Source organism: Pezoporus occidentalis, unplaced genomic scaffold, assembly GCF_034315485.1.
Source record: "Pezoporus occidentalis ecotype Australia unplaced genomic scaffold, CSIRO_AGI_Poc_V1 ctg312, whole genome shotgun sequence".
Lineage (NCBI taxonomy): Eukaryota > Metazoa > Chordata > Aves > Psittaciformes > Psittacidae > Pezoporus > Pezoporus occidentalis.
In genome coordinates, this window is record NW_026915073.1 from 148,102 (window position 1) to 160,747 (window position 12,646).

At 44.8% G+C, this 12,646-nt stretch overlaps 1 protein-coding gene across 3 annotated transcripts in view; it reads left to right on the top strand.

Moving 5' to 3' along the window:
* MYO1D (myosin ID) overlaps positions 1-12,646 on the top strand; it is a 111,976-nt gene that overhangs the window by 21,101 nt on the left and 78,229 nt on the right. For 2 of the 3 annotated variants that reach the window (XM_062628260.1, XM_062628262.1), the window contains exons 2-7: positions 7,384-7,592; positions 8,442-8,535; positions 9,246-9,411; positions 10,950-11,003; positions 11,928-12,023; positions 12,367-12,483. In XM_062628260.1, coding sequence (XP_062484244.1) covers positions 7,384-7,592; positions 8,442-8,535; positions 9,246-9,411; positions 10,950-11,003; positions 11,928-12,023; positions 12,367-12,483 — 736 coding nt within the window. The remainder of the gene's footprint in view (positions 1-7,383; positions 7,593-8,441; positions 8,536-9,245; positions 9,412-10,949; positions 11,004-11,927; positions 12,024-12,366; positions 12,484-12,646) is intronic. The other variant, XM_062628261.1, reaches the window with a different exon arrangement.

Consider the following 12,646-nt stretch of genomic DNA (forward strand, 5'->3'; position numbering starts at 1 on the left):
TCCTATTTTTAATTCTAGGCCAGTGGAACTCAAGAGCCCTGTGAAATGATTTTAAACAGGATCTTTTTGGACAACATATTAGCCCAAGAATCCAGGCAGGCTCCTACTTCTGTAAAGTATCATTTGTTAGGTAATGAATATTAGTGGCAACCACCAAAATCATAGAATCCCAGCCTGGTTTGGGTTGAAGGGACTTTAAAGCTCATCCAGTTCCAACCTCTTGCCACGGGCAGAGACAACTTCCACTGGAGCAGCTTGCTCCAAGCCCCTGTGTCCAAGCTGGCCTTGAACACTGCCAGGGATGGGGCAGCCACAGCTTCTCTGGGCACCCTGTGTGCCCAGAGGCACAGCGCACCCTGGTGCTGTGCCTCAGCACCCTCACAGAGAAGAGCTTCTGCCTAAGAGCTCATCTCAGTCTCCCCTCTGGCAGGTTAAAGCTATTCCCCTGGAACCAGGCAGCTGCTGGCTCACTCCCTCTCTTCTTCCCTCCTCCAACTGCTCCCCAGGGGGACGGGGAGGAGAATCGAAAGAATGCAAATCCCACAGGTTGAGATAAGAACAGTCCAGTAACTAAGGTATAACACAAACCACTGCTGCTTCCACCAGTAATAATAATGATAAGGGGAATAACAAGGGGAGAGAATATAAAACTAAAAGGGGAAAAGGAAAATAAATCAATAAACACGAGTGATACACAATACAAGTGCTCAGCACCCGCCAACCGATACCCAGCCCTACGTGAGGAGCGATCTCTCCTGTCTGGGCAGCTCCCCTCAGTTTCTATCCTGGGCATGATGTGCTGTGGGATGGCATACCCTTTTGGCTAGTTTGGGGTCAGGTTTCCGGTCTCTGCTTCCTCTTGGCTTCCTGTGCCCCTCCTCACTGTCAGAGCATGAGACTGGAAAGTCCTTGATCGGAGTAAAGGTTACATACAACAACTAAAAACATTGGTGTTATCAGCATTTTTCTCAGATTGAAACCCAAACAGCACTGCACCAGCTACTAAGAAGGAGAAAAATGGCTGCTACTTCTGAACCCAGGACACGCGTACCTGACTTTTGAGCTTTCTTTTTGCTGTCCTAGAGATAGTGTGCTTTAATTTAACGGATTACAAAGTTAGAGGTTATGGGTACATGGCAGTTGCTTTGTTGCTCTCCCGAGCCTGTTCTGCTCTTTCCTGGTCAGATATAGGATCACTGGATAATTCCCTCTCTGGAGGTCATTCAGGGCAACCTCCTGCTCAGAGCAGAGCAGTATCATTTACTGCACTAGGATTTTACAGTGTTCACGTGGAAAGTGTGAGTTTTACTGCTTGACACAGAAATCACGAGTGAGCTGCTTCCCTCCACCTGGGCTGAATAGCAACTTTTTTGTGTGGAGGGGAGTAAAACCACACAGCATTACATGGTGCATCTCTGGAAGCTTTCCAAAGAACTGTATTTTGTCTCATTATCTGTTACAAGGCTGCTTGTGCCTTCTGCTCTGCTTGTAGACACGTAAAAAGAGGATGCAGAGCTTCTTCCCTGCTGGATGAGAGGCAGCTCGGTCTGTCTGATGCAAATAGCAATGAGAGTTCAGTGACTCCCATGTTTAGTGGTTTGGCATTTTTTCAGTGCAAGGTTTAACTTCACGTTTCAGGAGCGGGGTTTGAATATTAGTCCCATTTCTAACTAGCTACATTTCACAGCACTCATTAGTGGTAGCTTAGCATCCATCTTACTTTTCCTTTCCCCCACCTTACCTAGTGGGTTTGCGAAGCTCTGTGGACAGCTCGAGGGTCAGCTGTGCTGGAGCTGAATCAGCCTTGTCAAATTGCAGTGTGCTCAGATGGCGGTTTGCTGAGGAGATGTGGCACCAGTCACTCAGAGTTTACTGTTTTCTTAAAAAAAAAAAAAGGCAAAAAAAGCAAAAAACCGCATGACATCATTGCAAAGGACTCTTTTAACCTTCTTTCCAAAGCTAACTGCAAATTGCAGCTGAATGAAGTATTTCTCCCCCTGCCCTTTCTGCTCCCTCCGCACAGGAAAGGAGTGGTGCAGAGCACGCTGAATGGCATTTCCTATTTTGTTCAACTGGCAGCATCTGAAAGCTGGATCCATGCAGTACAACTGCAAGGAAAATCTTCACCTGTGCACTAAATAAACTTCAATTCCTATTTTTCTGTCCCTCAGGATGGATCAAAGCATTGTAGACATGCGTATTCTGGGCTGTTGTAGACTTGGATTGTTCCCAGCGCAGGGAGGTAACACTGACTGGACAGTTTTCTGCTCTCTTTTTTCCAAGTACAGAATATTTTAGCTCTGGTTCTGCCAACACAAATCCTGTTTATCTGAGTTCTCTTGTGCTGAGGATGGTTTGCTGTAATACAGTTTATGAGCAACTTACTGAAAGACTTAAAAGTCATTCTTTTCCACTTGACAACTGAGTTCATTGCAGTTTACCTAGAATAAAGTCTTTACGTTGCCCTGAAATCTTAGCAGAGAGACCTGGTGTGGCATATAAAAGACACAATTGTCTGACACACACAGCGTGTGCTTAAAGCAAAGTCATCTCACTTCCCAAAGTAGAATAGTTGTTTGTGTCAGCAGAGCTGGCTATGTAGTCTTACGTTTAAACCCAGGTAAATACAGTTTCACTGCCAGAAGTCTACTTAAATTCTCTTCCTTAGTTAACACATCCCAAAGGCCCATCGTTGACTATCCATGAACATGAGTTTTAATCAGATGTCTTTGTGCCTGTTTGCAATAAGAACAGAGCCAAAGCCTGCAGAAATGGGGTTTAAATATGTATATATTTGGTGGTAAAAATAACTTAAGATCTATGCATCCCTTTGGGGGAATAACCCAAACCACACAGGGTGTTTGCAACTGGAAAATGAATTGTGCCTCTTCACACACCAGAGGTGTGCAGCTGCTGGATCCTTCTTCCCATGCACAAAGGAGGGAGGAAGAAAAGCAGTATGCTCATAGGAAATGTTTCAGTTTGTGCTTTGGAGTTACTGAGTAAGTTAGCAACAGGTAATAGTTTGAAACCATCAGCTTTTATTCTGTTAACTTTGAGGGGTACTGGGTTTGCTGTTGGCTGTCAGTGCAGGCTGGTGCCTCTGTAGCGCTCCTGTATCTGCCCTGAATTACTGGAATTATGCTTTTCTTGTTAACAGTTCCTTTCCTGTAAGCCCCTGCTGTACGGTGAAATGAAGGCTGTCTTCAGCTCGTGGCTGTGTTGTGACTTGTGCAGATGTTCTGTTTCTGGAGCATCTGTGTAGCATTGGGAGCAGGGAGGGGTGAGAGGAACGAGCTTTACTGAGCACCTGCTGCTGCTGCAGGAAAGCTCTCATGTGTCTGCATGGAGGTAAAGCAGAATGGGATGTCAGTCTGGGAGCAGTGGTGAAAGGGGTAGCTCCAGCTGAGAGAGGGTCTTTTCCCAGGAGAAAATGCTCCACAATGCCAATAGCTACACTTAAGCTCTCTTCAAGTAACAGCAAATGAGACAGCTGGTGACCTGACATTTTTCCAGCAGTTGCTCTGCTCCTCAGACATTAAGACAGATGGAGGGAGAGATGGTAAATGTGTTCCTAAGGCGCCGTGGCACGCTGCAGCCTGGGATCTCTCTGCAGACAGATTCCCTGGAAGCTGGCACAGGTTATCTCAGTGTGAGCTCAGTTCTGGGCACAGCAATAGTCCTGCAGAGCTGCTGTGAGTCCCATAAGTTTCTGTTTATCTTTCAGTACTGAGGAGTTAGGATGTAAATGATTAATCAGAAATTCCCTGTCTGGTTTGAACTGCAGCAGTTGAGTGGGGATCGCATGGTTGGTGCCTCTGTGCAACGGGCTGCATGCTGCAGATGTTGGTTTGCGTTATGGGTTCCAAGTGGTGCCAGCTAGCTCTTTATTTGTACTGAGTGCATTTGAAGTTGCATCATTTCCTTGGTAAGAGCAGTTTTATTTTTGACTGGAGTGTTTGTCAGGTGGGAGAAATCCTAAATGTGAGTGCTCTCTGGTGGTGAAGATCTCTGCTTCACTTTGCTGATTTCTGCAGTGTTTTCCAATGGCAGTGGGATGTGAACATGGGATGTCTGGATTTTGGGATACATGTTTTTTTATCAACTCCCTTCCCTAAAAATAACAACTACAAAACAAAGTAAGAGCCTTTTTTCTTGCCCTGGCAGTCATCTTTCTTAGGCAACAATTTCTGTCTCTTTAGATAATTTCTGTGACTTACTGGTTTGTAGTTTCTCATTATCAATTGATGGTTGAACAAGGTAATAAAAACTGGTATTCAGAACTTCTCACGAAAGAGCTGATGTTCCTCCTCAAAAGAGCATGCAAGGATTAAATACAGTGACTTTGCTTTTGGCTGCTGAGCTAGTGAAAGATTCAGAAGATACTGATACAAATAGAATCATTGCAGGAAAGTCTTTTCAGTGTCACAGCACAAGATGATGTGATTTTCCTGATAAGTCCAAAACAAGGTTTGGCCATGGGGGCAGTGACCCTCAGCAGTAGGTACAGGGGTTCCTTTTATCAGGTGTGCTGTATATTGCTTTTAATGACAGAAAACCAGTTCTATGTGAAGGATTACGCTGTTCTTTGTGTTGATGAGCTTTCCCTTGATGGAGTGTGATGCCCAATGGATGAGCCTTTCCCAAAAGCCCTGGGTGGCTTTGTCCTCTGGCTTTGTGACCCTGCCGTGCAGAAGAATAGCAAATCTAACACAGCTTGTACCTCCCAGCTCGGACTGCTGCTGTTGGTTGTTTTCTTAAGTTTTCATGAGTTCTTCTTGGGCAGGGAAGGGCAGGAATCTCACACCGGAGCAATGCAGCCAGGAAAACAGCCTCTGCTGTTCTTGGCCTGTTGCTGTGCTGAGCTGTGCTGTCTGATGAAAAGAGGCTTTATCAGAAAGGAGGGGAGAGGAGCGACAGCTCCTTTTAGGATTATCTGAGCACAGCTCTGGGACCTTCACTCTGGTGCAAAGAAGTAAAGAAAAATGAATAGAGAGGTAAATGTGGGTGTCAATTGTTCATAAACTCTGTATCCTTAAAGCCAAGCTTGAGGGCTGCCTGTTTGTCGAGCCCAGAAATGCATCCCTCTCCTCATCCCTCATCTCCATCTGCCTTTTGCCACAGATTGAATCCACAATTTGTCAGTCTAGTAAAACCTTCTAAAACTTGACTTTGAGGCCAAATGTGAGCTCTGTTGTCAGAGACCTGTCAGGGAAGAAAAAGAATGCAAGCAGTATGTCAAACCATTGCACATGTTGGTGTTGCAGCAGTGACCCTCCAAAGCTGAGCTGTGCCCTGCTCGGGGCATTTTGGAGGATCCAGCTGTGGGGCACAGACAAATCTGGAGGTCCTGCTTATGAGGCATCTGGGGCCACTGAACTGCCAAGGAAAGAAACTTAAACTGTGCTCTGCTGCTGGAAGTTTACATAATTCATTACTTAAGGAAGAGGTCAAAGTATTGGGTACTGTGGTGGTGACTTGGCACAACACTTCAGTAGGGAAGTCTTACTATTTTTTTCTTCTCAGCAGCTAAAACTCTCCCCCTCAACCTCCCTGTGCTGACCATGAGCCTTCAGCCATGTGTCTGGCAGTGTGGTGGGGCTTAAAACCTCATCCAGAGGCTGCTGTAACTTTATTACCATCACTAATAGTGCCCTTGGTCTTGGTTATGCGCTTGCTGTGCAGAGACTTTCGGAGAGCAGTCTGTGTTCTCCACTGGGCAAGCGGCCCTTTTTGGATGTCCTGTCTCCAAAAAGATGGGCAGGATTCTGCTGCGTTTGATGTCCTTGTAACAGTTTCTATTACATCCTTATGGCCCAGTGTGATTTGATCTCCTTAATAGAAATGGGATTGTGTGTGTTTGGTTTTTCTTGAGCTCTCCTGTGTCTATGTAGAGTTCCTCATGTGCTCCAGAGAGGGCAAGAGATGAGCAGCCTGGTATCCCATGTCTGCACCATGCGTGTCTTCTGCCTGTTTGGGATCTTTCAACTACCACTATTCCCAGTTGCTTTGTGCTTCAAAGAATTCAAACTAGGGGTGGCAGATGACAAAGACTGAGTGTGTGAGACTTTCTGGGGACCTGAATCTGCCTTAAGAAGTGTGCTGTGATTTTGTATTTCACACCAGCCTTCTGTGCTGGTTGCTTCATGTTGTGCAGTGCACTACCCTTCGTTTTTGTTACGGTAGTTGCTGAGCTGCAGTCGGCATTGGTAATTACAATGGCTTTAGCACTTCTAAAACAGTTTTTATAGCTTTCAAACAGCATATATGGCTAAAATAAAAAATCTCTTTGTATTTGAAGCTCACTTATGTCTTGGCACGTGTGTATCAGGACTAACTGCAGGTAAAACTGAAAGACATTTTGCAGTTGCTGTGTCTCTTGGTGAAGTCTTTCTGGAGAAAACAGGAATTAGAAGCAAAATCACTTTTAGGAAGTGGAATACTGGCTGCTAGATTGGATTTCTGGAGTTTTATTACACCTGCTAAAAGCCAACACTGCCAAGATGCTGCAGGAAATTCTCCAGTGGACAATAGGAAATGTCAAGCCTGTCACCACATGGGGGTGGTAATAAATTCCATAAAGGAACGCTAGAAATTGCGGAGTCCCTCAAGGCTTAGAAAGGCCCCTGCACTCGATAAGAGGTGGTGTAGTGCCATCTAATGTTGTAAGATTTAAATACAAGGCCCAGGCAGGTATTTAATGGTAGAAATGACACCGTTTGCCTGTTGAGTTCTGAATCTGCTGTCATCCTTTCTCCTCCTGAGAAGCAAAAGCTGTACAAATCCTTCAGCCATTAATCTGAAATTCCCTCTGTGCTCTCCTGCTAGATAGCTCAGTGAAATGGGAATTCCTTTGGAAACAGCTTTTAGCACCTTTTAAAAAACAAATGTCAAGTTATTGTCTGTCTTATTTGCAGAAAGAACATGAAAGACCAAGTAGGGCTTAGGAAAAGGGTAGGTTTGTGTTGTTTCCACATGTTCTCACAATGCTTTCTCTTCTGGTTTAGCAGCAGTGGTGATATCAAAGTGCTTTCTTGTGCAGATGGTGGAGTGGAAGGTAATGGCGAGAGCTGTAGGTCCATGCTTTCCTTTTCAGCTTGTATCTTGGTTTGCTATCTTCCAAATGTGGTTAGATCTTGAAGATTCAAAGGGAGCCCGAGTTCTTAGTGCTTGTAACATCAGAGCTCTACATAGTACATTAACATGCCCTCTGGGCCACGTGGGTCAGCTCATGTCCATAGTAAATGCTCTATTGTGAAGTTTCAGTGGGGTGATGGATTCAAGAGTTCACATGATGAAATGATGGTAATGGCAGCTGCTTGGAAGCCATGTTCTGATCTCTGTGTCTGATTCCCTTTTCCCCTTCTGTCTCCTTCCTGGTAGGTTTGAAAAAGGCCGGATTTACACATTTATTGGGGAGGTGGTTGTTTCCATGAATCCTTACAAAAACTTGAACATCTATGGGCGGGATACGATTGAGCAGTACAGAGGAAGGGAGTTGTACGAGAGGCCTCCTCACCTCTTCGCCATTGCTGATGCCGCTTACAAGGCGATGAAGAGGCGATCCAAAGACACCTGCATTGTCATATCAGGTAAGCTGAAGGAGCTTTGCATGAGGATGAGCACTTTGTGAAATTCTAGGCAGCAGCAGAATGATTTGGCTAATGGCAGCATTTCATAAAAGAAAGCTTCATGAATTTTAAAACTGCTTATTTGCATCTGAATCTGTCTGTGGAGACCTTAACAATTATTTCTAGTCTAATTCAAGAGCTGGTGTCAGTCATGAGCTTAACCTGTGCATGCAGAGTGATAACTTGCACATTCTCTGCTTACCCTGCCTGGGTGAATGGAGGTCAGTGCGAGCATGGCTCCTGCCTCTTTAGAGAGCTGCTGATTTTTGTCCCTCAGATGACAAGCCGAGGTTTTGTTCTCTGTTTCGATGGCCAGACTGGTGATTCGTCGTGGTCCAAACAGTGGGAGCAGGGCTTGTACCATGAACAGTCGCTATCTGGATCCTGGCACTTCATTTCCGTGGTGTTCCTGTGCTTCAGCAGCTCTGAAAAGTGAGCGACCAGAGCTGCTACGCTCAACAGTAGCCTCTTGTGCTGCAGCGCCCAGAGCTGCTGCTGGCCAAGCCTCTGCATGCCCGTCCTTCTCCTCTAACAATATTCCTTTTGATTCTTGGTGTCCGCAGGCCTTTTACCAACCTTACATCTTAACTGCTTCTAAGTCAGCAAAGCAGCAACAACCAGGCAGGTGATGGCTGTATTCAGAAAAGTATTTGTGTGCACTTTGCGTACGAAGTGCACACAAATAAAATTGCTTTAGAAAATCCAAGCAATACAAAACCCCCAAATACTCTGGAGTAGAATTAAGAGATGCTGTTCATTTGCTTTGCTATTTTCCATTTGCTGTGTCACCTGTTGTGTTTATGCCCTCAGGTGAAAGCGGGGCTGGGAAAACTGAGGCCAGTAAATATATTATGCATTACATAGCAGCCATTACCAACCCAGGGCAGAGGGCTGAGGTGGAAAGGTAAGGGCTTTGCACAGAAATAATGAAATTGTTCTGTTTGTGGGTATCTTTCTGTGGACTTTCTGTGGCTGAGAGAGCTAGGCTGGTTCAGCCTGGAGAAGAGAAGGCTCCTTGGGGGAAGACCTTAGAGCAGCTCCAGTGCCTTAAAGGGGCTCCAGAAAACCTGGAGAGGGGCTTTGGACAAGGGCCTGTAGGGGCAGGACAAGGAGAATGGCTTTAACCTGCCAGAGGGGAGACTGAGATGAGCTCTTAGGCAGAAGCTCTTCCCTGTGAGGGTTCTGAGGCACTGGCACAGGGTGCCCAGAGAAGCTGTGGCTGCCCCATCCCTGGCAGTGTTCAAGGCCAGGTTGGACACAGGGGTTTGGACCAACTGGCTGTAGTGGAAGGTGTCCCTGCCTGATGAGCTTTAAGGTCCCTCCCAACCCAGACCAGTCTGGGATTCTATGATGGTGAGCACCATGTTATTAGATGGTCTCTTGTACTAATTAGATGCTGATTTTTATGGCATTTGCCTGACTTCTTCAAATCCCTTTTAATCGGGACTTTTACAATATTGATTGCTAAAATCACATGGAAAAGTTTATTTTGAAAGTTTGAACTTTTCCATCAAAGCCCATCTCTGCTGGAGAAATGCCACAAAATGATTGCCATGATTTGGATATGTAAGTCTGGACTTATCCTGTTCTCTTTTCCATCCATCTGTGTTTCAGAGTGAAGAACATTCTGCTGAAATCCAACTGTGTGTTAGAGGCCTTCGGCAATGCCAAAACAAACCGGAATGACAATTCCAGCAGGTTTGGGAAATACATGGATATCAACTTTGATTTCAAAGGAGACCCAGTAGGGGGGCATATCAATAATTACTTACTAGAAAAGGTAAACCACCCTCACTTCTAGAGGCTTTTGTGTAGTTACATTTGTAATGCGTGTTTTGCCAATAGAAAGGCCTTCCAAACATGGTGTGTCAGCAGGTGACATGAGGGAAGAGAAGCTCCTTCAGTCTAAGGCTTCATTTTGCCTCAAGAGTAACTGAAATGCTGTTGAAGCACTGGCAATGCCCCCTTATTTTACCACCCCCACTGTTAGAGCTGACTTTCTAAGAGACTAGTGTTCCTCAAAAGCCTATGGGCACATAAGTCTATGTGCTTTGTTTCCAGAACAAAAGCTAAGATTAAATTAAGGTCTGCAAAACTCCCTTGTAAGTTCCCCCCACTGAGATCTCAGTGATGAATAGAAGCAGCCGATACGTGGGGCTTTAAGTAGCGAGGGTAGGGTGAGGAGTGTTCTTCTGGAATAACCTTGTGTGATCTTTTGGGAACTTTGGTTCTATCTATTCCAGTGATCCTGAGCATAATTGGGTTTTTCATGTCATTCAGTGGTGTCTGAAAACATTGGAATATGTAAAACTCCCCAGAGAAGCTGGGCATGATCTATTCACAGCTCTGCTTATGTGAGAGACACGTCTGGCTTTGATTTATCCCTTTGACTGCATCTGCTCACAACATGCTTTTTTGTTTGTGGTTTTTTTTTTTTTTTTACTTTTCCCTTTATTTCCCTGAAGTCTATATTCAGAACACTTTATGTTAAGAAACGAAACAACAAACCCAAACATTTAACATGTGATACTCTAATGCAAAAAAGGGGTAGGGCTGCAGCTGCAGTGGCTTAAATCCTCATCCATTATTTCATATTCTTGACTTCTACCAAGTTAAATTGGTTTCCATTTTGAAAGCAGTTGAGGTTCTGGTCCAAGCAGCAGCAGTTACCAGACAGTGATTTTTTGCACTTTACAGGAACACACGCAGTGTCGTTCTTCCTTGTTCAAACTTGTAGCATGAAATAAGGTACCATTGCTTGACTGAATTTCTGCTGCTTATTCATGCTGTTTTACACTGATTTGGAATGAGTGCTCTGAAGATGGACCTATGGCCTCCTCCCTAAAACAGGGCCCTTTGGTAGAGAGAGCATTTGCTCGTACAGTGGTTGGGTGCCGCTGCCCAGCCTGTCTTGGGGCTGTAGAAGTGGTTACCCTAACTATGTCCCATGGAGCTTTTAATTGCAGTCCTTTTATTTTCATTCCCAGCAATTAACTAACTCTTGAACTAAAATGACATTTTATTTGACTCTTCCATGAAAGCAATTCATGGAAGAGTGAAATTCCAATTCAAGTTGCCCCATGTGACTGGAAGTAGGACATTGCAGCTGTTCCACAAGCTGGTCTTTCTGATCATAGACTTCCATCTCCGTGGTCACATGTAGCTAATGGTGCCTGTTACAGACTTCCCAAGAAGTAAGGTTAGTTTGGGGGTGTCCTGGCAGTGGTGAAGCGAGGCATTGGTGGCTGAGGAGAGGTGGCTGGGAGGCAGGATGCCCGTGTCCAGGAATACCCACCTCTGTATTCTGTTTCCCTGCAGTCTCGTGTGATTGTGCAGCAGGCGGGAGAGAGAAGCTTTCACTCTTTTTATCAGGTCTGTATTGGTTTGCTGACACAAGTGACTTTCCTCACCTTTCCCACGTGACACGCAAAATATTTAAAGCCTTCACCCCCTTTGTGAAGGGTTCCTTTGTTGTTACATCTTGGGTGAGCTGAGGTTCTTGAGCTCTTTGACAAGGTCTGGGGAAAGGAGCATGGGAAGATTTATTTTCTTCTATCCTCCAGTCCCATATTAACACATTTGTAAACTTAAAAGGTGGCGAACTAAACAAATCTGGTAGAATACTGGACTTTGACTCAATGTTTTATTTGTAATAACTCTAATCCCTCTATTTTCTCTTGAGGATTTTAGTCCATATGGAAGTAATTTTATGACACTGAGGTGGCTTTCTTTTGTGTGTGTGTGTGTGTGTGTCTTTTTAATGTCTTTTGTATTGTATAGTGGTTCCCTTGTGTGTCCTTTGGGGGAAATGGTTGGCCTATTCCTATAACCTATTGGTATAACCTTTATTCTCAGTTTTGCAGTAAGGCAAACACAGGTTTGTTTATTTTCCCCCTTACTCTTTACTCCAGGATGCGTGTTAGCACCTTTGTGATTCATGTGCCTTTTATGTGTTGGCAAGCCCCTGTGAATAGCAGTAGTTGTGCTTGCCAAGACACAGCTGTGGCATGTCACAGATGGAAAAGTGTCTGCTCTGTAAAGAGGTTCAGGATGAGTTTCTAAACAGTTGTGTCACCCAAAAGGACAGTCATTTGGGAAACCACTTGCTGATGTCAGAGCCCTACAACGATGCAGACTGTGTATTTTGCACATGTTGCGCTGTCACTCCAAATGCTGCTTCTATAGCACTAAGTTCATGATTTCAGGATTTTGCTTTTTAAGCAGATGAATAAGAAAGAGAAAAAGGAAGGATTTTATTTCTTTCATTCACCTTTTCTTAAACTGCTCTTTGTGCAGCTGCTCCAGGGGGGGTCTGACCAGATGTTACGTTCTCTGCATCTACAAAAGGATGGGTCTGCATACAGATACATCTGTCCTGGAGCACAGATAAAGGTGAGGGTGTTGTTAATGAGTCAGGGGTAACCTGGCTTAAAATTGTAAATGCTTCTTGGTATACTCAAAGTACTGCTGAGCTGGCAGAAGCTGAGACCAATATCTGAAGACGAATATGGAAAAGTCACATCAGTGTGCTATTTGCAATGGAGTTTCTGGCCCTCAGAGACAAAATGTGTGTGTACATGTACATACTGCATTTATGTCTGCTTATAAAAAGCAGGAAAATGTAGTAGGAGAGACATCACCTTTGTACGTATTTCCCATGAACTTGTAAAAATCTTTGCTTTCTCTCAGCTGACTTCCATTAAGTCACTCATGTCCCAAACCTCTTTCCCCTCAGTGTTCCATCAATGATGGTGCAGAGTTCAAAGCAGTAGCTGACGCCATGAAAGTGATAGGCTTCAAGCAAGAGGAGGTTGAGACTGTCTACAAAATTGTGGCTGTCATCCTTCACCTGGTGAGCACTCTGCCTTCTGCAGGTAGGAGTAGGCTGTTCTTCAGTAGGGGTCAGGGCACTTGTGCTTCCAGCAGCTCCAGTTCCCTTGCTGCAGAAGAAGTTGGAAGATCTGTTGACTGGAAAAGTGTATACAGTTTACAACTGAACTGTTCCAGTGGTGAGT